At 41.1% G+C, this 27,328-nt stretch overlaps 2 protein-coding genes across 4 annotated transcripts in view; one reads left to right on the forward strand and one right to left on the reverse strand.

Moving 5' to 3' along the window:
* Positions 1-6,095: 6,095 nt before the first annotated feature.
* Positions 6,096-19,713, reverse strand: ARV1 (ARV1 fatty acid homeostasis modulator). The gene is made up of 5 exons (XM_048843931.2): positions 19,538-19,713; positions 12,977-13,096; positions 9,528-9,681; positions 7,425-7,649; positions 6,096-6,850 (listed from the first exon to the last, which is right to left on the reverse strand). Exons 1-5 carry the CDS (start codon positions 19,643-19,645, stop codon positions 6,744-6,746), a joined length of 714 nt encoding a protein of 237 aa, XP_048699888.1. The 5' UTR covers positions 19,646-19,713; the 3' UTR covers positions 6,096-6,743.
* A 139-nt stretch (positions 19,714-19,852) lies between these two features.
* Positions 19,853-27,328, forward strand: part of TTC13 (tetratricopeptide repeat domain 13) — a 95,264-nt gene continuing 87,788 nt past the window's right edge. For all 3 annotated transcript variants that reach the window (XR_007355731.2, XM_048843919.2, XM_048843920.2), the window contains exons 1-2: positions 19,853-20,134; positions 26,706-26,800. Coding sequence is in view for 2 of the 3 variants with exons in the window: in XM_048843919.2 (XP_048699876.2) it covers positions 19,924-20,134; positions 26,706-26,800 (306 nt within the window). In the remaining variant the exon portion in view is untranslated. The remainder of the gene's footprint in view (positions 20,135-26,705; positions 26,801-27,328) is intronic.

The following is a 27,328-nucleotide window of genomic DNA, read 5'->3' on the forward strand; positions in this document are numbered from 1 at the left end:
AATATCCATTCAGAATATTATTATTATTACCATCTCTATACATTTATAAAGGAGAAGAGACATTCATGGGCAAAGATCTAATGTATTATGGGAACTGTAATTGGACTAATAAAGGATTAAATTTTAATGATTAACCATTTGGGGTAGAATAGGATAGAGCACAACTGAGAGGAAAGGTCAGCTTCCCCATTTGTTTCCTTTACTGCTTCTCTCATATCCTCTTTCATGTCCAGAGGGGGTTTTCTTTAGATCTAGGCTGATCATATATAGATCTAAGATAATAGCAAAATATTGACTCTTGCCCTGGCACAAATGCTGTTTTATGATTATGCAATTAGACATTTTCTCTCATGCTTTGTCGCTAGCCATTCATGCAAAAAGTCCTTTTTATTTATGCTTTACATGCATACCTTTTCCACAACTTTAAATATTATACATTCCTATGGCTAAACAGTCCTCCTCCGTATCATTACATTCTTGTGTATATATACAAAACTAGTCCATCAGCCAGTCCTACAGAGGTCAAGGGTATATCACCATTCCTATAGAGACACTAATTTGGTAGTGCATTACTCAAAGTAGGCTAAGTGCAACAATATAGGCTGCAAAATATTTCTGTTATAAGCAAAAAGAGAGATCATGCACAGCTGTGTTTATTATCCTAGAACAGGGGTTACAACTAATGGGTCATCCCCATCCACCTTTTCTTCCATTTTAAAATCATTTAAAAAAAATGTCCCTAGCTCTTAGGGTTGCAGCGATCACATTTGTTGTTGTTGTTGGTGGTGGTGGTTTGCCATGGGTATCCTAACACAGGGGTGCCTTCCAGGATCTGAAGACAGCCTGAAATAATAGTTCTGAGAGGTGTGAGCTGCCCTAGTCAAGTGCATATGGACTCTGAAATTCTGCAGGCGTGGAATCTGACATTTTTCCAATATGCCACAGATTGCAGCAGTAGCTGGCAAAGGATTATGGGGCATGAATATGCTCACTAAAAGGACGGGGTACTGACCAATTTGTAGACCACACCTCTATCTTTACACAAAACACTTCACTTTAAATCTTATACATTTATAAACTCAGCAGACTGTTTAATTAAATGGCAATACTGTAAACATGAGACCCTCTGAGTGTCATATTAAGTGTCACTACACATAGCCAAAGCTGCCATGCCTCATAACAGGGAAAACTCTGATTGGGAGCCTATAGTTTGGGTGCTGAGATTTGTTGCTGCCAATCAAGTCAAAACAAAACAATTCCCCTCTCCAAGAGAACAGGCAGCTAACAAATTCATGATCTAGCTCCAGGTGTTCAGGAACAGCTGTTCAGAAGAGTTCAGGAGAGCCAGTATTTCTTAATACAGTACAACTGAATGAAATTACAGCTGTGTCATCATCTGTCCACCTTTTATTTTCCATGCTGAGAGGGAAGGCTTCATACATAATGACTTCCTGTTTTGCTGTGCTCTGACATGATGTATTAGAGAAAAAAAAGTATTTGAAGCTTTCTACAAATCAGCTCCTGCAGCTGAGTTGGATTGGTATCACTGTGTTGGTATTTGCAATGACAGAGACCAAGCAATGAGATGAAAGCCTGGTCTACACCCATTTTTGTACCGTTTATGTTGGTACAGTCCCCCGTGTAGACGCATTTATACCAGTGTAAAAATACCTTATACCCATATAGCTTATTTGCCTTTCTGTGCAGGCCTAGCTATACTGGAATGAGCATCTTTCAACTGATATAATTGTGTCCACACTGTGGGGAAGAGGTTATACAATTTTTGTTGTAGACAAGCCTGAAACTACAGAGGCTGATCGACTAGGCTTATACCCCAAGCTATTTGGGCTCATTGTTCAATTCACCAGGAAGCTTTCGCAGAAAAGAGGCTGCCAGTGGAAACTAGAAGTACTTGAAAAGGCTGCTAAAGATGTGAACTTTAATAGATCCAAGCCTCTTCCCTATTTTATGTGAAGAATGGGGAACCCAACATTGGCAGCTCCTCTGCCACAATGAAGTTTGTTAGTTTTCACATGGTGAAAATTTGAAGCTCTTGCTTGAGTGGAGAGACATACCAAGGGTTTTCTTTACTGAATGTGGCTCTGCCCCTGCTGAATACTTCACTGATCAGCAGTGGCTTACATTGAATGCTTCTCTTGAGGGGCAGAAAGTGACATGGGTTTTGAGCCTGGGAGTTGTAAGTCACCTGCCCTTCCCATATTGTTAAGTGGAAGGGAGGGAAAAGGTTGAGACCCATTGTCCTAGAAATTATTATATTCACTTCTCACACTCTCTATCCTGCACATCCCCAGACATTTTTCCTAATATAGGTACAGTGTTGGTACTGGGTCTTTGCTATTTTCAGTCCCTTCTGTACCTCATTCAACATTAGTATAAATTTCCACTCTAGTTAGCTGTGATCATTTTATTTTAGCATAGGATTTTATACTGCTATTTGTATTATTTGAGCACATTCCTGATTTAAAAAATTAGCAAAGGCCATAGTGGGCTTCATGGAGTCTCTGCCCCCCGCAACCTCCCCCTTTTTTTTTTAAGGATAGAAAGCTCTGCTTGGGATAGGATTTTTTTTTTGTTAGGTTTTTTTTGAGGTGGGGAGCAGCAGGGAGCCAGGGTTGACTTGACAGGGGAATGGCTGATATTGTGAATGTTTTTCTGGTTATGTAGAAAAGCTTTAACAAAGCAAGAATGTTGCACAGAATTTCCTAAAGGTTAGTGAGATTCTGGATTAGTTTGTTCTGCGGCAGTTCATTGCACCTGTGATCACCTCAGTTGATAATATTTTGCCGTCAGTTTAAATGTGCATGATTCTGGACTTTGTGAATGGTATTGTTTCAGCAGAGTACAGCAGACCCAGTAATGTGTAGAGAAAAATGCTCTCTCTAAGGTAGCTGGGGTTTGAGCCATTATTTGCTTTGAAGATTAGGACCAATGCCTGAAAGAACATAGGCTTGATGAATTTATGGCAGCCTAATCTGAGAAGGAGGCAGGCAACTAATAGGCACGAATAGCACAGGTAGAAACAGCAATATGAAAGTGATAACCATCGTGGCTTAGAACTAAAGTGAAATACTAACTCTGGGAAAAGTGCTGAAGGTGATTAGAAGCACTGCTGAGTTTTTTTTTAAATGCAGACTACAACATAGATCAGATATTGGATTAATTGTTCATCAGAATTGTTCATCATTAATTGTTCATCATTATTTGTTCTCCTTAAGATCAGTTAACTTTCACCCACCATTTCCCAAACTAATTTCACGCTTATTTGGTACAGGGCAAGTGGGATAACATCTAGAACTTCACATTAAGGAAAGCAGAGCTTTCTGTATGCATTGTGAAGAGTCTGCAGCTACCTCTGCCATAGAACTGTATGTTAGGAAGAGTCAAAATCAATGCTTCACTTAACGTAACTAAGGAGGATTCTTTAAACATGCCATCTTGAATAATTTCATATTCTCAGGTTCTTGGCTTGTCAGTTTTAATATCAGAGTTCAGAGTACTTACTGACTTCCAACCTGCAGCTAGGAGAAAAAACCTCTTATCCTTCTCATCTTCAGACAGACATTAGCCATTTAATCCTCTCATTACTCTTGTAAGGCAGGTATTGTTACCCTCATGTTACACATGGAGGAACAGCAGTAAATGACTTGGCCAAGGCCACAGAAGACATCAGCCTCGGAGCTGGAAGAGAATTCAGAGGATCTTGTTTCCGATTCGTTTGTTCAATTAAACCAGGACCCTCTTGCTCTAGTTTATGCACAACAATCCTATCAGCTAAAAATGGTTTCAGAGTTCTAGCCCTGTGTGATTAAGGTTCTGTGGGTCATCTAGATTTAGGAATTTCAGCTAAATCGTACCCAGAAAAACAAAACAAACATTATCCTTTCATAAATAACAATGTATTGAGACTATACCTGGTCATTGCACCCTTTTCCCAAATTTTCTGCTTTTTTATATAGTACCCAAACGTGTGCTAGGGCTTTAGAAATTTAAACCAACAGGTCATGTTTGAACTTTTTTTTAAAATGCTACCCTTCTTGGTTCCTCCTCCTAGCCAGTCCCAAAAATGCAGTATCACTAGAAATGCTGAAAAAGTCAGTTCAGCACTTTAAAAGCATGAGTGAAAAACACAAGTCACGTTTGTGACCTTCTTGCAAAAGCCTCATGACCGTATCTGGGAATGATCCTATTCCCAATTAACTCAATGACAAAACTCCTGTTGATCTCCCTTGTAAAGGAGCAGCCTCATACAGCTAGCATATGTAGGCTCACTGAACGTAATGGTACTACTTGTGATAATCAGAGCTTGCACCATTTTGTAATCTTATAAAATAGATGTCCACTGCAAAGTAACTAGCATTAAACAGGTTTCATTGGTGACTGTATAATGTTATGTGCCTTTATCTTTCAAGTAATCACAAAACCAGTTATTTTACGTATGTTACCATGAGCATTATCACCACTTATTTTTAACACTTCTACAAAGTAGAAAAAAACTTTTAATTTAAAAAAAATTGAATTTGTAAAGTTTACATAAATTTAAAGTGTTAGGCCAAAATATTTAGTTTCTACAGAACTGTAATGAAATTTAAAAGGAAAAAAGCATATATCAACTTCAGAACACACTTTTCTACTGGACAGTTTTGAAAGCAAAACTAAGTCCCTTTCATTTTGGACTTCAGGTGGCACTGTAGGCACTAGTATTGCTTGGTTGGGAGAGCAGAGATTAAGCACTCAGAAAACACATGGCTTTCTTGACAGACAATTGCTTTCTTTTTGGTCTCTGGAGCAGCCTCAGAGATACAAATCACTGTGCGGGGAGGGGGCTGGGTGTGCATGCTTGGGGGGGGGGGGAGATGTTGATCACTGTCAGGGGGTGGGGCTGGCCAACAAGTGAGAGAGACTGTCCCTCTCACTTGCTACTGGGGCTTGCCGAGCAAGAAGTGGGGTATGCCTTTTTATTATGTACGAGGAAGGCTCTGGCCCCGAGGTAGAAATGTAGCAGCCTGCATGCCTAGTAACAGGTCTATAAATTAAAAACACACCCAATTAAGTATTAGTACTATGTTACTGAAACTTGTTGTTTTTTAAATTAACAAAAATAGCTTTTGTAAAAAAAACAAAAAACACAACAAAACCCACTTTTTTTTAATATTGCTGTTGATGGTTAAGTGATCTCATTCCGAGACAGAAATGTAGCAGCCTGCCTCAGTCAATTCCCCCAGGAGCATAACACATGTAAAAGTTTTAAGGCCCCTACCTTGCCAGAGTGATGTAAAGCCCTATAAATGACAGTAAGGGAATCAGCTAGGAAAATCTATGTGCTTTTTCTCTTTTTTCCTGTGTGAAAGTGGCACAATGGGGTTAGATTACAGTTCAGGATTTATTTTACTTCCCCTACAAAACAAAAACGACAAAGGGCAAATAAAACATTTACCAAACAGCCAATAAAACATAAGGACAACCAGAACCAGGTCTAGGACAATGATTAGCAAAACTGTAGGACTTTCATGTGTGAAAGTCTGAGCAATTTGAAATGACATTCTATCTTTTTTTTGGCTCCTTAGTGTTCTGTAATGTAATTTAAATGAAAATCCAGGATTATAGCTGGAATGCAGGGTATTCGTTACCAAGTGTTTGTAACTTAACTTTCATATGTTTAGGAAATGCTGACTAGTTAGTGAATTTTTTCTGTAGTGTAGTTTAAACAACTTACCAAAACAATTGAAACTGTTGTTGCTACAGGTGTATTATTTTGACAAATAAAATTTTCAGATTTTTTAATTTTTTTGGCACAGAATCCTCCCAGGAGTAGTTTCTGAAGCATTGTAAAGTATTTTTTCTTAAAGGCATAGGCCAGATTTCAGCTGGCCTATTTACAGCAAGTTAGGATCTTACCTATATTATGTGTTAGACCACTTCAAATCAATTTTACCACACAGGTTGGTTTGTTGTTGATGTCCCCTTTTAACCCCATCAAATAGCGAAGGTGGAATTTTAAATTAAACCTAAACCGATTTTAAATGAAACAATAGGAAGCCTTTCTAAATAATTTTCAAGAAAGAAAGACAGACACATTTAGGGTTTTCAACAGTCCTTTAAAACAGTCACAAATATTAAATTTTGTAGATTAAAATAGCTCCTTTATTGTTTTGCTTGTTTCGAAAACATCCAAGAGTGAAGCTTAGTCTGTCTGTTGTCCATTGTAATTGTACCGTATAACAGAACAGTTGATTCTGGCCGTACTTAGTTCTTTATCTGTTCATGACTCTTTTAGAAAGTACTGGTTTTGTTTTCCCGTTTCAATTTTTGCAGTTACTCCTTTTCCCTTCTAAGGAAAATCTCTCATCCAGCTCCTTCTGAAAAAACATCCGAAGTAGCAATTGGTGGTAGTACTGAAATTTTTAGCATCCATTTTCCTGTTACAGCTGGATCTATGAAAGCTGTGAGGGTAGCAGCACACTCATATTTTTGGTGGGAACGTAAGCAAGTTCAGACTGAAGTTTTCTGGTATAACACATTGTAGCCAGACTACAGGAGTTTCTCATTTTAAATCATATAACTGTTTCCAGTCAATCATCATGGAAAGTTTTTGTTCATATAAACTATTTGAGGCCGATTTGAGGCTTGCTGCAGGAGGATTATCTTTGAGAATGTACCATGTTGGTTTTTCTTTAGATTTTTAACGTAATCCAAGATTTAGAAAATGGACACTGGGCTGCTTTTCAAACATTCCATCCCATTCTCTGGAAGAAGTAGACTACACCATTTTCCAAAATGAATCCACTCAAGATGGCCAGCAAAGTGAGCTTTTGGCTTAAATTCACGGTAACTACAAAAGAAAAAACAAAATGCTCAGTATGTCCAATAATTGAAGTTGATGGAAAGTTTGTGTGAAGTTTTATATCAATATGTACATTTAAACAGGTCACACAGAAAAGATTCTTTTAAGATTCTATGCACAGCTGGGAAGAAAATGCCTCCTTAAAAGCTAACATACAATTTTCAACTTCAGTAAAAATGTAACATATTTAGTTTGATTTTCATCAATGTTACACAAATCATGAATTCTACTTTCTTTCTATGTGTGAGTGACCCACACTGCGTGCCTCAATTTGTAACTGATTTGCATCTACAGAGATAATTATTCTGAGATAAGTTTAAAGTTTTCTACACACATTTTCTGCTTCATTCACTTTTTATGAAAGGTCCAGTGTCAAAATTTTGGGCTTAAAAAAAAACCACACCAAACAAGCCACCCCTATTTCAACAATACTTCAGAAATTAAACAGATTGGTTTTTTAAATCACTGAAAATATAAGTAGAACAATGTGTATTGGTAACTTGTAACAGTATCTCTTACATTTAACAGATATTATACTAATAAAACAGAAGCAGAAAAGTACCTCTAATCGCTTGAGAGTTTGATGTCAGGACAAATACTTTTATGAGTTTGAGGCACAAAGGCGTATAGTCATGTTCCCAAATAACAGCAGGAATCAGTAGAAGTTTTCCATAGCTAGACAACAACAGGGCTTTCAGAAGAAAGATGAAGTCTGACTTTGTTTTCAGGCTCTCAGGTCTTGCTAGCCAAAGGGCAGTAAAGATGCCAACCAAAAATGCCGTTTGTTCTGAGTGGAAAATGGGAGAAAAAAACAGCATGACACACCAAATCAAAACCTTTCTTGATTAATCTTTGTGAAAATGACAAGTGCCAAATACAATTGAGCTTCTGACTATTTAAATAAAATTTTATAATCAGTCATGAACAAAACATCCTCTCATTGCCTCCACACCCACCATACATCTTTATTAGCCTAACCAAGCATGACTCATTCTACCAGTAACCCAAACCAGCCCAATCTCCATCAAAAGGATTCAGTCACTTTTATCTATATGACTGCACACATCACAGGAAAATTAACGTGCAAACTTTCCTCTATTTCTATTTTTCCTTCCTAAATACAGCCTGTCTTTTCAGCTAGTCTTTACCCTGTAAGCCAATGTCATCATTACTTATATTCCCTGAAAGCTTAGCAACAAAGAATCTCTTGGCTCAGGGAAGAACACAAAGGCTCAAGGTGTTACTGAATTACTAGGCCTTCCCTACACTAGTACACCATCAGTTAATTCACCATCAGTGCCGCTCCAGCAATGGTAGCATTGGAGAAAGTGCTAGCGAAGACCGAGCTCAGAGGCACTTTTACCACCCTTTAATAAAAACCTGCTTGGAGCAAGGTTAGATACAGCAATATGAACATCAATTCTCATCTACAGTAGCACTTTTTGCTGAGGATGTGCACAGGTGATGAATTACAATTTAGTTTTTGGTAGCATAGCTACACCCCTAGATTGAAGGTATTAAACTTCAAAGTTGAGAAAATCCTTATGGTTCTATTAGATGTGTCTGAATTACACAGCAGTACCACAAGGATTTAAATATACTTTAAAAAAAAAGTTAAATTTTTATTTTTTCCCTTCTGTTGTTTCAAATACACTCTTAGAAGCTTGGAAACAACATCTCTTCCCTAGCTACCAGGTTTGTCATTATTCAATTTGGCAAACTTTTTTAAAAATTTGTTTAAGGTTCAGAAGTCAAATTTTTTTTTCCTGGTTACTGTTTATTTTCATAATCATCATTGTCAATATCACTCCAACTCTAGGAATAAGCTTTGCAGGGAATCAATATGTAAGGAATTTATGTTTCCAGTTGCTAGTTGCCTCCCCAGCAAAAGAATAAAAATAACATTTGGCCAGTCACAAGAAGTGGTTTTAGTTCTCTTTCCTTTTTCAATGGCATGTAAAATAAACTAGCAATGGAGAATCCATACAACATTTCCTAAAGTTTCTTAACATTTTTAGAATAGGACAAATGAGAAACTTGAACTAAATATAACCTGTTTAATGCACCCTATTAGTAGAAGTAATATATTTGGGACTGATCTGTCTTCAACATGTGGAAAGGCAACTGGCATTAAAATGTTATGGTGGGCAACCTAAAATAAGACACAGCACGTGGCAGAACCTGTTTATTAACTGATATTTGAATCAATTAAATCTTACATAAAATGCAGCATGCTGCTAATATCCTAGAAGTTCAGTCTTTGGAATAAGGCATAGCTGTCCATTACCCCTTATAAACAACACCATGTAAATGGATGCCTATTCAGACTTAATATTCTGAAATACTGTCATCTTCTGGTATGGATATTTAATGCTGATCACACCAGACTGCACTGTAATCAGGTGATTGCCATGTACAGTGGCATTAAAGGAATACAGGAAACAGTATATGAATAAATGAAGTAACTTATGTAGTGCTATTTTTCCCTGAAGGACCACAGAAATGTTTTAGACTGTCTATATATAAATCTATCACAGATCACTCAGCCACCTCTAGGGTGGAATATGGCATGCATTTTGTGCTAGCAAATTCTTCAATGTATTGATCTTTAAGATTTAATATAAAAGATCATTTGAAAGTGATATGAAATAATCATAGTTCTCACCTAAAGAAGCAATTCCAAACATTCTATAAAAATCCCATTCTTTAGCATATCTGATTAAGTCATCAGGGTCTGTGTTTTGGCTTGAATCCTGTAGCTGCAGCCACCTGAGATAAGCTTCACAAAGCAAACAAAATATGCAAAGCTTCCCATGAATCTGATATGAAAGAATGTTGACAGCATCAGTATCAAATATTTTTAATTCAAGGTCATCTCCTAGCATCTCTAGGCACACAGCTGAGGTAGCTTTATTACTTTTGCTCAGGAATAGAAACAAATGACTTTGGTTCAGTTCTACTAGATTAGCACACGTTTTAATAACAATTAGCTGCTTTAACATATTAGCCCGATTGGAGAGGTTGGGCGTGGCAAGTCATATGAGCAGCTCTGGGCAGAAGAAAGCATAAAGTTGTGGTACGTGAGTGTGTTTGGATGTGGAGGGGGAAAAGGGGGCTCAATACAAGCATAATTCGGTGTCTCAAACAGAGCTTAAAGTATCACCTGAAAAATGTGACTTAAAAAAAAAACAAAAACAAAAAAAAACACAGACCAGGGCATGTGTCCAAAACAAATGTGTATCCATATCTAATGTGCCTGGTTTATAAATAAAGTGAGCTTCCACCACTAGCAATAAGAAAACTCAACTAGGGAGGTGACTATCAGCCCAGTTCAGGGGTATTCCATTTTTTGTCAAGTTCCAAATTTCTTGGTCAAAGTATAGTCAAGGTCCAGACCTCCAGCCACCTCCCTCCCTACCCCCCCCCTCCCCAATTGCCAGCCAGCAAAGTTAGGGGACCGTATTTCCCTAATCTGAAAACAGGATGCATGGGGCTGGTCTGAGCCACCTGGCATTGCTGCTTGCCCCCCACCCCCCCGTTTCTCCATGCCCCCAATTGAGCCAAGTGGCAGAGATGGAGGAATGGGTATGGGTTGGGATCTGGGCAGCAAAACAGGGTGTGAATGTGTACTTTTGAGCTCGGAGCCAGGATGTGGGATGTGAAGCTATTGGACTATGGTCCAGCTAGTGGTGTGAAGCCCCTTTGGAGACTGGGATAGCAGAGGGGCAGGAAGGAGGCTCTGGGTTGTGGGAGGGACCAAGGAGACTTCAGATAGCAGCCCTGGGGGAAGATAGAGGGAGGCCGGGATGTGGCAGAAGAAGGTAACTGGAGGTGGACTGGGGAGGGAAAGAAGCCAGAAAGGGCTCCAGGGACTGGCACCGAAGGATGGGGTGGGGAGGACATGAGACCGGGGAGTGGGCTCTGGGGCAGAGAGCACGAGGCCAGGTGGGGCAGTGGGCTCTGGGGACCACTGGGAGCACAAAGCATAGCTCTGCATGGCTCCAGCCCCACCCCCAGCTCAGCCCACACGCAGAGGTGACGTATAGTTGTGGTTAGTGCAGGGAGGAGGGACGAACAGATGAAAGGTTTTTGGGGGGGGTCACATCCCCCCCCCCCCCGATTTTTCAGGATGCCCAGAAACAAGGAGAGCACACCCTCCCGCCCCAGCAGTGGCTCTCTGTGTCCCTGCAGCACAGGGAGCAGGAAGCAGCAGGGCGGCTGGCTGAGCTCCTCCTCCTCCCCCCTCCATGGGGCTGCTTCACCTTTCCTGCTGCTGGAGTCCCATGCATTCATTGCCTCTGCTTCCACGCCCCACCCCAAACCTTGGTGGATGATCTGCAAAGCAGGCAGCAGCACTGGGACTCCAGTGGCAGGAAAGGCAAAGCAGCCCCGTGGGGAGAAGAGCTCAGTGGGATGCCCTGCTATCTCCCCATGCTGCATGGACTCTTTGCTGAGCAGTATTGGAATTTGAGGTCTTGCAAGTCTGTTTCCCATTCAGAGCCGAAATCAGAGAGATAAGAGTCAGATATTTTCTTAGCGTGGTCAGTTGGTTTACAAGTCCTGCTTCCTTGGGCGGAGATATTCATAGACAAATCCCTCTTAGGCCTGATCTGCACACAAAGCTGTGCCAGCATAACTAAAAGTGTGATAAACTGGTGCAACTTTTGTGTGGATTCTCTTATATCAGTTAAAAACCAGTTGTATAATTTTACAGGTGCAAGCAAAACTGCTACAAGCCAGGTTTAAGTCATATAAGAGTCCACACAAGAGTTACACCAGTTTAACTAAACCAATTTCAGTTACATTGGTGCAATTTCTGAATGTAGATAAGCCCTTCCAGAAGCCTCAGGTAAGACATCTCTATCCTGTTTCCAGAAGCAGGTATTTTGCTAATCTCATAAGTCTTATTGCTTAAACTCCATGCTCCTTTTCACCCTTCAGCTCCTGCACTTCTCACCTGGGAAACCACTAATCCACAATTGCTCACCAAGATCACATGGCCTAGAAAGAGTGACTAACTTTCCTGAGTGACCTGGACCCTGAGTGACTAACTTTCCTTTCGTGCAGCTGCTCTGCAGCACAAAGGGCTTCTCTACATGATGCGATAATGTGTACTAAAAAGGGTGTGAATTCTAAAGTTCACACAAAGTGTTGTGCATTAACTGGCCTATGTAAACCCTGCTGGTGTGCATTAAAAGTTTTAGCGGGAACTTTTAGGCGCGCCAGCAGGGTTTACACTGGCCAGTTAGCATGCAACACTTTGGTGCACTTTACAATTCACACCCTTCCTGTATGCATTGTTGTACTGTGTAGACCTGCACATAGGATCTTCAGAATTTCAACTGCCAGACACACGAAAGTGCTTTAACCCACACGAAGTGCTTTAAACCTCTCAACAGCTCTCTGGGTCCAGTCATTTTGCATGACAGCTTTAGCTCTTTCTAGGGCATTTCACCCTGGGTACTTATGCATCAGTGATTCTTAACATGCAAGCCATCATCATCTTTCGCCATAATAATTTTTGTAACTTATTTTACTACAGCAGAGGAAGCCTGTAAGAGGGTAATACTAGTCTTTTCTAGTATAGTAATATGTTAGTATGTACCTTATACTACTGCTGAATTTAAAGAGACATTTCCAGTAGAGATTGTAATTAGCAATTTACAGCAGAAGTGGACCTCTTCCAATGGCTCTGGTCAGAAAACTGACTACTGAAATATGGCCCCTTCTTGTTCAACAGCTCTGCTCCTTGTGTGTATTCCAAATCACGTGTGATCACTCTTCTGACAAAAATAAGTTTTTAACTCTTGTAAGCAATATCTTTAATACGATAGCTGTGTTTGCTAACTCTACCTGGACTGTAGCTCTCCTAGCATCAGCTACAAAGTTTGGTATTCCACTTGCTTTGTTTATAGCATTAGACCCTTAACTTGGGCAGAGAACAAAATAGTAGTTAAACTTTCTTGGACTTGTGGAGGGGCAGGAGAAAAAAAAACAAACAACATCTTAGAGCAGCTACTAAATCTTGTTTTCACTGTGATTCTTATTTACTTGTCATTAGTCTCATACACCTTGTACAAAGCCAAAGAGGGGAAAAAAAATCCAGCAACTTACATTTATCTGTGTATTGAAAAGAATATGCCTGTAAGCCTGTGTTTTGCATAAGATGGCATTAATCAAGATGATAACAGGATCATACTCAATGTACTTGTCCACAGGTTTCTGGCAGGATTTCTGAAATTAACAAAGTTACAAGTTGTAAAAACAAGCAAACTAGAATGAGTTTATTTAAAAATCTGCTGTTCTTACTTGTTTAGCACAGCAACACTATAGTGGCATCCAAGTATTTCTTAAAGTTATGTCAGGATTTCTGTGATGAAGCCCTTATTTTCAATGGATTTTAATTCAGGCAAAAAAAGTTACCTCCATTTTTTTATCCTGGCGTTCAAGCTTTCAGTTGGTTTCCCATCCCAACCAAATAAAAGATATCAGCTATTTTTATATGTTCTAAAATAAAGTTTTGATTTATATACATAACAATAAATTACACCTGGGTGCACTACATGGTATTGTGTGCCATCTCAGGCAGAGACAACTAAGTGCTTTCAAACATCTAAGGAATGCACCAGCAGCTTGCTAAGGCTTGTTATTTGAGCATGGCCGATTTTTAGAAAAACCTAACCTTACATTGCAATAATTTCTGTAACGTAAATAAAGACAGCTTTCTACTCTGAACTAAGAGACAATGCTGGGGAAAAGAACCCTTTTCTTTGCTGTGCAGCCCTTTCACAATATAGTAAGTGTTGTGTTATTCGGCCCTGTCCCAGCTGGAAAGCTCTGTAAACTAGCATTTATAATCTTCATAGAAAGTCTGATTTATAGTCTGGTTGGCAGGGGGCCGGTAGGCTCCCTATGTGGCTTCCCGGAAGCGGCAACATGTCCATGCTGCTCCTAGGCAGAGGAACAGCCACGAGGGGTTCAGAGTGGGTGTGTGGGGGAGGAGGGGTGCAGGGCTGAGGGTTGGGGTGTGGAGCACAGGCTCTGAGAGGCTTTTGGGTGCAGCTGGGGGTGCGGGGCAGGGGGTTGGGGCATGAGAGGGAATGCAGGTTGCCGAATCCAGGAGGTGCTCACCTCAGGCAGTTCCCCACAAGCAGCGACCAGTCCCTGTGGCCCCTAGGCGGAGGCGTGGCAGGCAGCTCTGTGTGCTGCCTCCACAGCTCCCATTGGCCAGGAACCTCCATTTTTAATCCTGTTATTGCTGAAGAGTTTAAGAATCCAAAAACAGTTAATGAAATGTACCAGAAACCTGTCCCCATCAGTAGTGAAGCCACCATCAGGAGCAACGAATCACAAGACTTTGTGTTATAGGTATGGTCCCCCCCCCCAGCCAGTATATTTTGGCCAGGTTCTAAGGGAACAGCATTTTGGATCAGAGAAGAGAATGTTATATGGGATTATGTAGTAGGACAGAGTTAGAGGTATTGGATTCAAAAACTGACTCAATTAACGAGCAGTTTGATAGGCTTGAAATTAAAAAGTCAGAGAGATGGAAGAAAGGATACAATTAATTAACGAATGTAACGACCATTTAATAGAGTGTGAAATCTACCATGGAACAGATTACAGTTCTAATTAAATGCAATGTCTCATTTCATTTTTTTTTCTTCTAAAGACGAATCATGAAAGAACATTTTGAAAAGGCATTAATTTACACAGGCTTCAGGCTGGTGTAGCACAAGAAACTTATAAAGAACTGTTTGGAGTGGTGTTCACAGAAACTCTGGACAGTCAGAAGCAAAATGAACTCACCTCTGAGCACAAGGGATTAGTGTAGGTGCTTGATGGAGAGACATGCCAGGTGCCCCCAGGTTCGCATTAAAAGCACAAAACTTTAGAACATGGATGATTAAGTGGAAATCTAGGAGAGACTTCTCTATTTGGAGCCAACAAAGAAGAAAAGGATGACAGAGCCAAAGTAAGGGGACACGCAGAAAGACTCTACACTGAAGAAGGTCAACTAAGCAAATGCCTGGGTCAAGGATACAGGCAGCCTGGTGTTAGTGAATGATTTGCACGCAGTTTAGAAATACCATCCGATCCCACCCTACCCAGACTGGGGACCCAGAAATCCCAACAGGGATTCCTGTGAGAAGGCTGCTGTGAACATGCACCAATAAATAGCAATTTTGATGACAACTGTGGGTTTTCTACTTTGCAGCTTCTGGAAACGATATACACACACAAAACATATGAAACAGCCAATGTAGCATCATGATGAGGAATTCTAGTCTGTCACTACCAACACATGCTATACATAGAACACAACAGAAAGAGGATTAGCAGGAACAAAAAACTTGTCACATCACAAAACCATGGCTGGGTGTTTTGACAAATTAAATAGTCTGCAATAACCGCTGAAGTATGTAAATTAATCACCCTTCCTCAGCCATCTTGCACAGATAAGATGCATTATAAAAAGGGAATTGCTTATTATTAAATTAGACTATTTGAGTCTTAGATTGTATTGAAGTTAAATCCTCTGCCTTTATCCTGCTAGAGGCCCGATTTGCATGAACTCCCTCAGACTAATTGTAGAAAAACACTTCTACTACCACATAAATCTGCTGAATTACGTAAATAAGAATGATAACACAACCTATTTTATTTTCAGTTTTCAGAGTAGCAGCCGTGTTAGTCTGTGTCCGCAAAAAGAAAAGGAGGATTTGTGGCACCTTAGAGACTAACAAATGTATCTGAGCATAAGCTTTCATGAGGTACGGCTCACTTCATCGGATGCATTCAGTGAAGTGAGCTGTAGCTCACGAAAGCTTTTGCTCAGATAAATTCGTTAGTCTCCAAGGTGCCACAAGTCCTCCTTTTCTTTTATTTTCAGTGTTGCTTTTGGATTCCTGACAGCTTCTTTGCCCCAGCTCCACCAAATGAATACTTAGCCCTCATTCCTGCTTTTTCTCTCCTCCTTGCTGCTTAAAAAAAATGGCTTTTCAATTAAATTTTAACTGCATAAAAACTAACTGCAGATTGTGTGTGTATTGCTCAATTAATCCAGCTGTTTTATTTTAAAGTGTGAGGGAGAGACTGGTTGAATTACATAAAAGTGCCTTGAATTGCTTATGCGGTGCCACCTAGGATTGTGATTTTTACCCCACTGAAGCCCTCCTTTTAAATGTGGCTAGGAGTTTCCCTACCTTTTCTTTCCTTCCTTCCAAAGAGGTATGTTTACAAAAACAGAAATTTTCTCTCAATTTTTGGGCATTGTCAAACCTTAACAACTTTCCTTTACTTTCTTTGCAGTATGTCTCCAGGATGGGAAGCAGGATCACCCTTTAACTATGGACACCCAAGATAAAGGAAATCATATATCCTCTATCTTCACTGGGGCCAATGAGGTATAGAGAAGACTTCTACATATTGCAAAAAGAAAAGGAGTACTTGTGGCACCTTAGAGACTAACCAATTTATTTGAGCATGAGCTTTCGTGAGCCACAGCTCACTTCATCAGATGTGTACCGTGGAAACTGCCACTACATATTGGTTATCAATTGCCATTTTTCAGTAGAATTTGGTGCATTTATCTATGGATGGTCACATGGCCAGTAGATCTCAATAGTGGAGACACGACTTCTTTGTCCTTAACTGTGCTCTTACAGTGTGAGCCATGATGCTTGATGGAAGGAAGACTATTTCTTGAATTTACTTTGTGACTAAATGTTATGACAGTTGTGAGGACTACCTCTCCGAACAACAATACAATAGTGGGTCTCATCCAAGAAGGCTCCCAACTTCAAAAGCTCCTTTGATGAGAGATAATTATTATAAAACCTGCCTTAATAGATAGAAAGTATAATGACACCTGCCATAGGGATTCAAGTCAATTCTTTTAGGACCAGAATGAAATTCTAAGGTTGTGCTGTATAGTCTTTTGGGGCTAGAAATAGGGTAGTTGCCTTAAGGAAGCATGTCCGGGTTTGATAAAACTTCCTCTTTTTGAACATGCTGAGACCTTACAACACAGACACTTGATCTTTTGCTTGGACAATCTCATACACCAACATTAAACCCTTGCTGGAGGAATTCAAAGCTATGTTGCATTTGGTTAATGTGGTAATTAAACCATTGACTTTGCTTCGGTCTGTAGAACAAGTTCTATTTGTTGACTACTTTCCAGGCTCTGTAAATGTGATATTTACCTCATCCAAGTATCCATTTTGAACCTATTTGGTGTGGGATGGAGGATAAGTTTTGGCAACAGCTGACATTCTCTGTGAGGTAGACACATTGGCTGGTCCAACTCTATGTTAATCAGGCAACAGAGAAATAGACTCTTCTAGCATAAACAGAATCACTGCGGCTTTCTCCATGCCATCTTTTGCATGATTCTTGGGATCAGTGAAAAAGGCATATTGCAGAGACCTTGCCCTGCTTTGCAGAGATTATCTAACACCTTGTATCCTGGGTCCTGATGCACAGAGAGGCCACCGGGCACTTGATTGAACTTTTTGCATCTGGATACAGCAATCACCAATCCATCAAACTGATTTACAATGAATAAGGATACTTCTGGGTGCAGGTTTCAACTTCTGCAATGTAAGATCAGGCAAATCCACAGTCTGACCATCTTTAGGAAACACTAAAACCAAGGGAGGGAAGGGAAATGTCAATCTGTCATTGCAATGTGCATTTTTAAGACCTGCAGAAATCTCAGTTATAATGCCTTGTCTTTGCTCTGAGAGATCTACTGAACTGTGCACATTTCTAATGAGTCTGGAGAGATTCTGAGCATGCTTGCAGCTGTTTGATCATTAATTGATTGCTCTAGTGGGAGAAGAAGAGGATGGGAATGTCAACTTTCTCCATCATAATAAATAATTTATCTCTGCCTAGCGTTCAGCCTCTTCTAGGTCAAGAAAGAGGCTCTCTCTCTGTTCTATCTCAGCTTATGTTAACCACTACTTTTTAAAACCCAGAACTAATCGAAGACCTTCACAAAACAGGTGTTTACTGTATATGCTGTTTACTATTAATATCAGAAATTGCCAAGCATAAAACTGAAGTGACAGAACACTTAAAGTTATTGTACATTTTGTCCAAATTCCCTGCTCAACTATTTTGTGTTGTGTGCCCATCATTTGGAGTTTAGTTACAAATTTAGGGGTTGGCAGGTGGCAAGTTACATTGCTTTATTTCTCCTCAAGTTGCCAAGAGCCCAAATATCATGCAAAAATATATGAGCTATATACCCAGTAATAACAATGAAATTCCAACAAGGGTAATTTTTTAGCATAAACATTTTTCTACAGAATGTGCCACCAGCAATTTTTTCTGATTTGCAAGGAACAGACAAGTTCAGGGGCTGTACTGGGACATAACATAAACATGGATGAAAAACAAGGGGTAATTGAGGCACACTTCCAGGTACTTCCATTTCAAAACCAAAAATCAAAATCAAAGTCTTTCATACAATTCTGTAAGTGACCCTATTTTTCACCCACTACTAGAAATACCCATAAACAAACCATTGGCAACAAGAACACAGGTAAGTACTACCAAAAACTGAAAGCTATAAATAAGGAAAGGTCTAAAACAGTCCTTAAAACAGAAAGGATATTTCAACTTTAACTATGAAGTCATTAAGAACATTTGGGAACATCTGAGTAAGCCTTTTAATGCCAATGAAATGCACTGGACAAAGTGAGGAGTTTTGGAGGCAAATTGCCAAGAAAAAAGGTTAAATATTCATAATAGTAAAAAAAGAAATACTCCTCAAATAGGTACTGCTTGGTATGTACGGCCTCTAATGCAGACATTAAAGACTGGGATATGAAGAAGTAATTATAACAGTTCTCAAATGCACATAAAAGTGACCACCATTCTAACCCTGGTACTGAGGCAGGCTGCCTCCCAATCTCATTCAAGGCACTACTGAGTAACCTTCAGGTCTAGGTTTTGAAACACATGAAACCCAGACGTGAGGGATGGGCCCACTTCGCAAGATAGTCCTGACTTTAGTATGAGACTGTGAGGTCTGGTGGCATGAGAATACCCTGAACTAGGCACAGCCAGCCAGCACTTAGGACCCAATCTATTAGAATCTGCTCTTTGAAAACACCTGTTACTAAAACTGACTGGCCACCAAGCTGAGGGGAAGAGGAAAGATCCACTCCAAAACACAGGGCCTGCCTATTGGGGGCTGGAGGGGATTGCAGGAGGACGAGGAGGAACTAGACAGAAAACAAAACACAATTTAGACTGAGGGGATTTGGTGGGTTTGTGGGAATGAGAGATTAAAGAGATGCGGGACCAAGAATAACCACACTGCACGACCTCCTGGAGCAACCTGTATTTAGTAAGGGGGCAGGGGGAAGAGAGGAGGACAAGGGACAGAGCGCCGGTGCCGGGTTACTCAGCCGGGGGGATCCCGGCCACAGCGCCGCTCCCACAGGGGCTGCCCCGGGGGAGCTGGAAGGCTGCCCGTGCTGCGGACGCGGCGAAAGGGTGCGTGTTTGTACGTACAATGCAGAAAGCAAAGGGGCCGGTCGCTAAAATACCCGTCCCGGAGAGCGCTCAGGGGGCCGGACGCCTAGCCCCCGAACCGAGACAGGGCCCGGGCGACCCCCACCCCCCGGCCCGCCCCCCGGCCCGGCCCGGCCCACTCACGCAGATGGCGATGCGCAGCACCCCGCGTTGATAGTCCCTGTAGAGCTCAGGAGCCTCCTGGCTGCACTCGACGCACTTGTAGCCGCCGCCGCCGCCGGGCTCCCCCATCGCTGGCGAGGGCCCGTTGCAGGAGGAACCGTCCGCTTCCAATTGCCTCGCTTCCCAGGTCAGGCTAATGGGGAGGAAAGGCGCCGCGCAGGGCATCATGGGAGCTGTAGTTTTCAGACTGTGCTCGCTCAAGGGGCGCAACGACCGGAAACTACAAGTCCCATAAGGGAGCGAGGCCGCAGTTTCCCTTCCCCCCCCCCACCTGTCGCTGCGGGGGGCGCGGCAGCAAGGCACCACCTTGGACATGCAAGGGCGGGAGGCGCACGCGCGCTGAGACGATGGCATCTGCCAGCGGGACCTGCTGCCGCTGTTGCTGGGGCACCGTTGCGCTGGGGCTGCTCGTGCTGCTGGGGGCGGCGCTGGACCTGAGCGAGCAGTACCCGGCCCTGTCGTTGCTCAAGCAGGAGCGGCACCGGCAGCAGCGGCAGGGCCAGGCTGGGGGCTGCCCCCAGGCGCCGGACTGGGGCGAACAATCCTCGGCCGAGTGCGGTAAGTCGGGTCCGGCAGCGCCACGTCCTGCCCCGCTGCCTGCTGGGGGAGCCGCCGGGCAAGGACCCGCGGAGGGGGCGCCCCAGGCAGGCGGCAAGGAGTTCACAGACTCTCAGGGTTGGAAGGGACCTCAGGAGGTCATCTCGTCCAACCCCCTGCTCAAAGCAGGACCAATCCCCAATTAACTCATCCAAGACATTTTTGCCCCAGATCCCGAAATGGCCCCCTCAAGGATTGAACTCACCACCCTGGGTTTAGCAGGCCAATGCTCAAACCACTGAGCTATCCCTCCTGGGAGGGGTTCCCTCTTGTCCCAGGACCCCTCTATGTGAGGGTGACGTGTCACCTGGAGTGAGTGCGCGTGGGAGGCGCGTGGCGTGTTGTTGGCCGTGGCAGGGGGAGGCGCGTGGCATGTGCTCAAGTGTGAGTGCACGCGCAGCGTGTCCTTCCTTGTCCACGCCTCTTGTGAGGCGGTGGCTGTCAGTCATTCTTTGCTGCTCTCTGCCCCCGGGGTCCTTTCTTCCAGCCCTGGAAGGGGCTTACTTACCCCTGTAGTCACCTAGCTTACGAGTGGTGGATTTGCCCTGTTTTGCTTGGCCAGCGCTGGCCTCCCTGCCATACCCCTGTGTCCGCCGTGCCATGAGCCTGGCAAGCGTATGAGGTGAGAGGTGGACGGTAAATACTTGTGTTAGGTACCTGTCACCTGAAGGCAGTGGGATGATGTGGACTTCTCCTCTTCTTTGACTGTATGTTGCACAAGGAAGGGTTGTGAGTGATAAATGCATTTCTAGTGAAAATTCACTTCTTTTCTGTGCTTTGTGGGGCTAGGATGACCCTGGAGGTGACTGAAAGTAAAACAGGAAAAACAAAGCACAGGTTCTTCTCTTGTCATAGGGACACTGATCAATTTTAGAACTTTGGCTCAGATCCTCTCAGCTGCTTTGTTTGGGCATAACTCCATGAGCATGAAGAAATGTGTAGGCTCTGGCCCTTTAATTTTAAGAAATGCTGTTGATACAGCCCTGTTTTCTTGGATAACTGAGCTTCAGATAATCAAGATTTAAATGTGCAACGTAACTTATTGTTACAGCATCTTTTGTATAAACTGTATTCCCAGCGAACACTTTAGAGTTGTATCGTACATTAAAAATAATCAATGATGATACCAAATCATGACTTTGTCTGTTGCAATAAGCTTACACGAAGAAAAAAGTTTTCAGTTTTCAGAAGGCCGACAGAAAGTGCGAGTCCTCTTGCCTGATGTTGTTGGTTCTAATCCAAAATGAATGAAAAGAGAGCTGGCAGGTTTGCAGTGTGCAAATACAGAGCCTGTGCAAGCCTGAATTGTGTATTTGGTGGTATGGAGACTTGCCAGCTCCTTATTCTTTAGTGTGTTGAATAGGATTCAGTTTAAAAAAAAAGTTGTCTTGCTGGTAAAGTTAATAATTGTTTCACTGGGTCTGTTTGTTTTGTTTGTTAATAAAGAATCTGCTTAATTTAGACCCTAATTTTGCAAAGGTTTAAGCATGTGCATAACATTAATCACATGAGAAGCCATCAGTGGGACTAAAGTTCTGCATACACTTAAGTTTTTGTAGGACATTCAATATAACATTTGATCATAAGCGTCTATTTGTTCATCCTTTCTGACTTAGATATAATGCATCACTTACAGGCAATACATGTAAACAAAACCAAATGAATATAGCAATATGAAAAATAGAAAAAACAAAATCCAATGTAATAGAGAAACTGCCAGATTTATTTATGTAACTCTAGCTTGTGACTTCCATAGTTTCCCGTGTTGTTGTTTTGTGATGTGTGTACTGGTATATCCTGTTAAGGTTGTTTAGAGAAGTTTAAAACAAGTTTAGCAAAGACTTGTGAAATAAATATTTTTGTCCGTATGTGTAAATATATATATTTGGATATGCTCTTAAGACTGCTGCCCTTTAAATTGTTTTTGTAAAGCATCCACCTTATAGCAAATGGAAACGATTAGATGTTTGTATTACTGTAGCATCTAGGACCCTTAGTCAGGGACCACATCCCCATTTTGCTAGGTGCTGTAAAAACACAGTACAAAATTGGTCCCTGCTTCGAAGAGTATAAAACACAAAATTCTTAGCACTGTTTGTTTGTTCTATGTAGCCTGCAGGCGAGACAGGTCGGTACTTTTGTATGTTTACAGGTTGGATCCTAATAAATATAAGGTCGCTTATCAGTGGCTTGCTGTTTCTTATGTTTATAATGAAATAGGTACTTATATGACAGGCTGAGTTAGAATTCTCCAATGGAGAGATGTTTGGAAGACAAAAATTTCGATGTACTGATTGGGATACAGCTTGTATGAAAGATGCTGTGCAAAATAAAACATGTAAAATGGTAGTTCATGATTAGTTGAACTAATAATATCAGGTACATTAACATTAAGTTGAAAGTTTTTCTTCCTTATGACTGCATTCATCATACAGCGACTCCTTATTGATTTAACTATGAAACAATATCCATGCTAGTTTTAAAACCAGTGGCACATCAATCCATTCTCAGCTGTTTAGAAATCTTTCAGTTGTGGTTAAATGAATCAATTATTGAAAAAACTGCCCTTTTGGCTGAGAGGATCTGGTTGCCTCAAACTTCCCTACTGCTGTCATGCTCTCAGTCAGTTCCTGTCTATATTGTAGATCCAGGATGGCTTCTCCTCTGGTTGGATTCTCTACTTTATGGTTCGTAAAGTTGTCTTCTTAGTAACCAAGGAAACAATTTGATGCAAGTTTGACTGTATTTATTAACCTATAGATGTATGGGTAGTGAAATTCCTCTGTGAGTACAGTAATGTTAGAGTTTTGAGAATCTTGTAAATTGGTCCAGGATTTTTTTTTAAATGTCCTCTCTATCCTGTGGTTTGTAACAGATAGTCCATTCTATTTTTTCCCCTTGTATCCTAGGGGTTCTCAAACTGGGGGTCACAAAGTTATTACATGGTGTGGTCACGAGCTTTCAGCCTCCACCCCAAACCCCGCTTTGCATCCAGCATTTATAATGGTGTTAAATATATAAAAAAGTATTTTTAATTTATAAAGGGGGTCTCACTCAGAGGCTTGCTATGTGAAAGGGGTCACCAGTACAAAGGTTTGAGAACTACTGTTGTATCCTTACGCAAATAACTTAATCACTAAATGACAAGTAGTTGAATTGTAGCTCGCTGGCATAATAAATACTTCTGATGTAATGGCACGGCACCCCACCCCTCCACCTTGATTCTTTATGCAGATTGGGCATGTTGCAGGAATTACCAGATGAAACTTTATAGCATGCATTAGGGAGAAGGTCACACTAGGTGATCGCTGTAGTCCCTTCTGGTCTTAAAATCTGTGAATCTTGGACTCCTCAAACAGTATAATTCCTGGTTTCAGAGTAACAGCCCTGTTAGTCTGTGTCTGCAAAAAGAACAGGAGGACTTGTGGCACCTTAGAGACTAACACATTTATTTGAGCATAAGCTTTCGTGAGCTACAGCTCATTTCATCGGATGCATACTGTGGAAAGGACAGAAGATCTTTTTATACACACAAAGCATGAAAAAATGGGTGTTTACCAGTACAAAAGGTTTTCTCTCCCCCCACCCCACTCTCCTGCTGGTAATAGCTTATCTAAAGTGATCACTCTCCTTACAATGTGTATGATAATCAAGGTGGGCCATTTCCAGTACAAATCCAGGGTTTAACAAGAACTTCTGAGGCGGGGGGGAGTGGTTAGGAAAAAACAAGGGGAAATAGGTTACCTTGCATAATGACTTAGCCACTCCCAGTCTCTATTCAAGCCTAAGTTAATTGTATCCAATTTGCAAATGAATTCCAATTCAACAGTCTCTCGCTGGAGTCTGGTTTTGAAGTTTTTTTGTTGCAATATTGCAACTTTCATGTCTAATCGCGTGACCAGAGAGATTGAAGTGTTCTCCGACTGGTTTATGAATGTTAGAATTCTTGACATCTGATTTGTGTCCATTTATTCTTTTACGTAGAGACTGTCCAGTTTGACCAATGTACATGGCAGAGGGGCATTGCTGGCACATGATGACATGTATCACATTGGTGGATGTGCAGGTGAACGAGCCTCTGATAGTGTGGCTGATGTTATTAGGCCCTGTGATGGTGTCCCCTGAATAGATATGTGGGCACAGTTGGCAACAGGCTTTGTTGCAAGGATAGGTTCCTGGGTTATTGGTTCTGTTGTGGTTAGTGGTTCTGCTATTACCAGCAGGAGAGTGGGGTGGGCGGAGAGAAGTGGTAAACACCCATTTTTTGTAGTGGTAAACACCCATTTTTTCATGCTTTGTGTGTATAAAAAGATCTTTTATACTTTCCACAGTATGCATCCAATGAAGTGAGCTGTAGCTCACGAAAGCTTATGCTCAAATAAATTGGTTAGTCTCTAAGGTGCCACAAGTATTCCTTTTCTTTTTTAATATAATTCTTGTTATGAGAATCATCCCTTTTGTGGTTCATTTAGAACTATAACTTCATTTTCTACTTGCAGTGACTAATTTTTAGTTGCTGTTCCAACTTGTATTTTATAAATAGATTGTGTTGCTTTTTGTTCTGTCGATCTTTTTTTTTTTTAAATTCAGTGTCAGTAAGTGCAAAGAGCAGAGAATTATCTGGTTATACCATTTTTGTTTCCGTTTTATAATACGGACACACAAGTAAGATGTTTCCTACAATAGTAAAGTGGAGGAGCAACAGCTTAACAATTGAATCAAGAAGGCTCGTATAGAGTTTTTTGCATTTCCACTGTTAAATGTTTTTTAAATCATTGCTATTTGCAGTAGATAAGCAAAGGATTAATTTTGCTTCTTGCACATGTGGTAGAAGTCTTTTGCCTTCTTCAATATTTCAAACTGGTTGTCAAGTTTCCTTCCCCACTCGGAACTCTAGGGTACAGATGTGGGGACCTGCATGAAAACCTCCTAAGCTTATTTTTACCAACTTAGGTTAAAACTTCCCCAAGGTCCAAACTATTTTCCTTTTTCCCTTGGACTTTATTGCTGCCACCACCAAGCGTATAACAGATATATAACTGGGAAAGAGCCCGCTTGGAAACGTTTTTCCCCCTAAAATCCTCCCAAACCCTACACCCTCTTTCCTGGGAAAGGCTTGATAAAAATCCTCACCAATTTGCATAGGTGAACACAGACCCAAACCCTTGGATCTTAAGAACAATGAAAAAGCAATCAGGTTCTTAAAAGAAGAATTTTAATAGAAAAAGTAAAAGAATCACCTCTGTAAAATCAGGATGGTAAATACCTTACAGGGTAATTAGATTCAAAACATAGAGAATCCCTCTAGGCAAAACCTTAAGTTACAAAAAGACACAAAAACAGGAATCTACATTCCATTCAGCACAGCTTATTTTCTCAGCCATTTAAAGAAACAGAATCTGACGCATATCTAGCTAGATTACTTACTAAATTCTAAGACTCCATTCCTGTTCTGTACCCGGCAAAAGCATCACAGAGACAGACAGAGAGAGACTTTGTTTCTCCCTCCCTCCAGCTTTTGAAAGTATCTTGTCTCCTCATTGGTCATTTTGGTCAGGTGCCAGCGAGGTTATCCTAGCTTCTTAACCCTTTACACGTGAAAGGGTTTTTCCTCTGGCCAGGAGGGATTTTAACGGTGTTTACCCTTCCCTTTATATTTATGACACTGGTGAAGAAGATTTTTTATTTCAGAGTTTCTTGTATCTGTAGTCATTAAACTCTGTAATGCCTGAGATTCTATTTTGATTTCTTCAATTAAGCAATGTATTATTTTTTTCTTCCCTTTGCTCTCCCCCACTTCCCCACCCCATTTACATACTCTTTCTGGGTGTATCCCATTTTTGGATTTCTATTCATGTTAGACTTTCTATAGTGCCTTTCACTGTAACATGTTAACTACTGCTTTTTCATGTGTTTGTGTCCCATCCCTTATTTTTACCATTCTTTCTACTTTTGTCTCCTTAATCTTTCTCATCTATCCCTTTCCAGTCTTCACCCCACTCTTTGCTGGCCAGCATACCAGCCACCTTTCCTCTATCTGAAGGCTGGACATAGACCCATCCAGTGGTTCTCCCTAGGACCTAAATGTGCTGGCTCAAGGAATGAGGGACCAAATAGTCTCAAACTGACATACACTGTTTTCCCCAATCACTTTCACACTTCTTTCTCCTTAAGTTTTTTTTTCCTTCTCTCCCTCATCTCCTCCTGGTTTTCTTCCCATATAGCTTTTCTGTGCTACTACTCTTGCACACAAATTTTGGTCAGCTCCATAGGCAGAAATAGTAGTGAAACTAACTGTATAATAAGGTTCATGTCAGCTATTGCACTTCTTGTCATCACCTCTGGACCAAACATGATGTATGGAACATATCAACAGTCCTACTTTATGGGACTGCCCTGTAGAGGAATTTTTAAAAGGTGGGGTTGGCATTAGGAAACATGGCATTTGCATGATCTTGTACATTTATACCCTGCTTAAGTATAACAGTTCAAGTAGACTATCCAGAGATAATTCAAATATTTGTTTTTGCAGATTCACCACTTTTGCATTTCCATGAGTCAGACTGTGAACTAAGAGGGTCTTCATCCTGTGAATCTCTGCTTTCTCTCAATACTGAAAAAATTCTGGTACGGTGTATACTATTTTATTATGTACAATAAGAATGCCAATTGGTTGTAGATGTGAGAGAAATGGGTTTGTGTATTTATTTGCTAGATGTTGGAATTATTAATAATATTAGAAATTATTAATATTATGGGAGACCATAAGACACTCATTTTACCAAAACCTCCTTTTTTGAAGTCCAAAGGCCAAATGGTATTTTATAGCATTGCTCTAAACGTGCCTAACAGCTTAAAAATAAGCAGTCAGTTTAACCAGTACAATAACAAATTTCAGAGTAGTAGCCGTGTTAGTCTGTATTCGCAAAAGAAAAGGAGTACTTGTGGCACCTTAGAGACTAACCAATTTATTTGAGCATAAGCTTTCGTGAGCTACAGTTCACTTCATCGGTAGCTCACGGAAGCTTATGCTCAAATAAATTGGTTAGTCTCTAAGGTGCCACAAGTACTCCTTTTCTTTTACAATAACAAAGTATTCATAAGCATGTGATCAGTATACTTACTAAATAGGCTTGACCAAGGGAAAACCATCTC

The sequence above is a fragment of the Caretta caretta genome, chromosome 3, assembly GCF_965140235.1.
Source record: "Caretta caretta isolate rCarCar2 chromosome 3, rCarCar1.hap1, whole genome shotgun sequence".
NCBI lineage: Eukaryota > Metazoa > Chordata > Testudines > Cheloniidae > Caretta > Caretta caretta.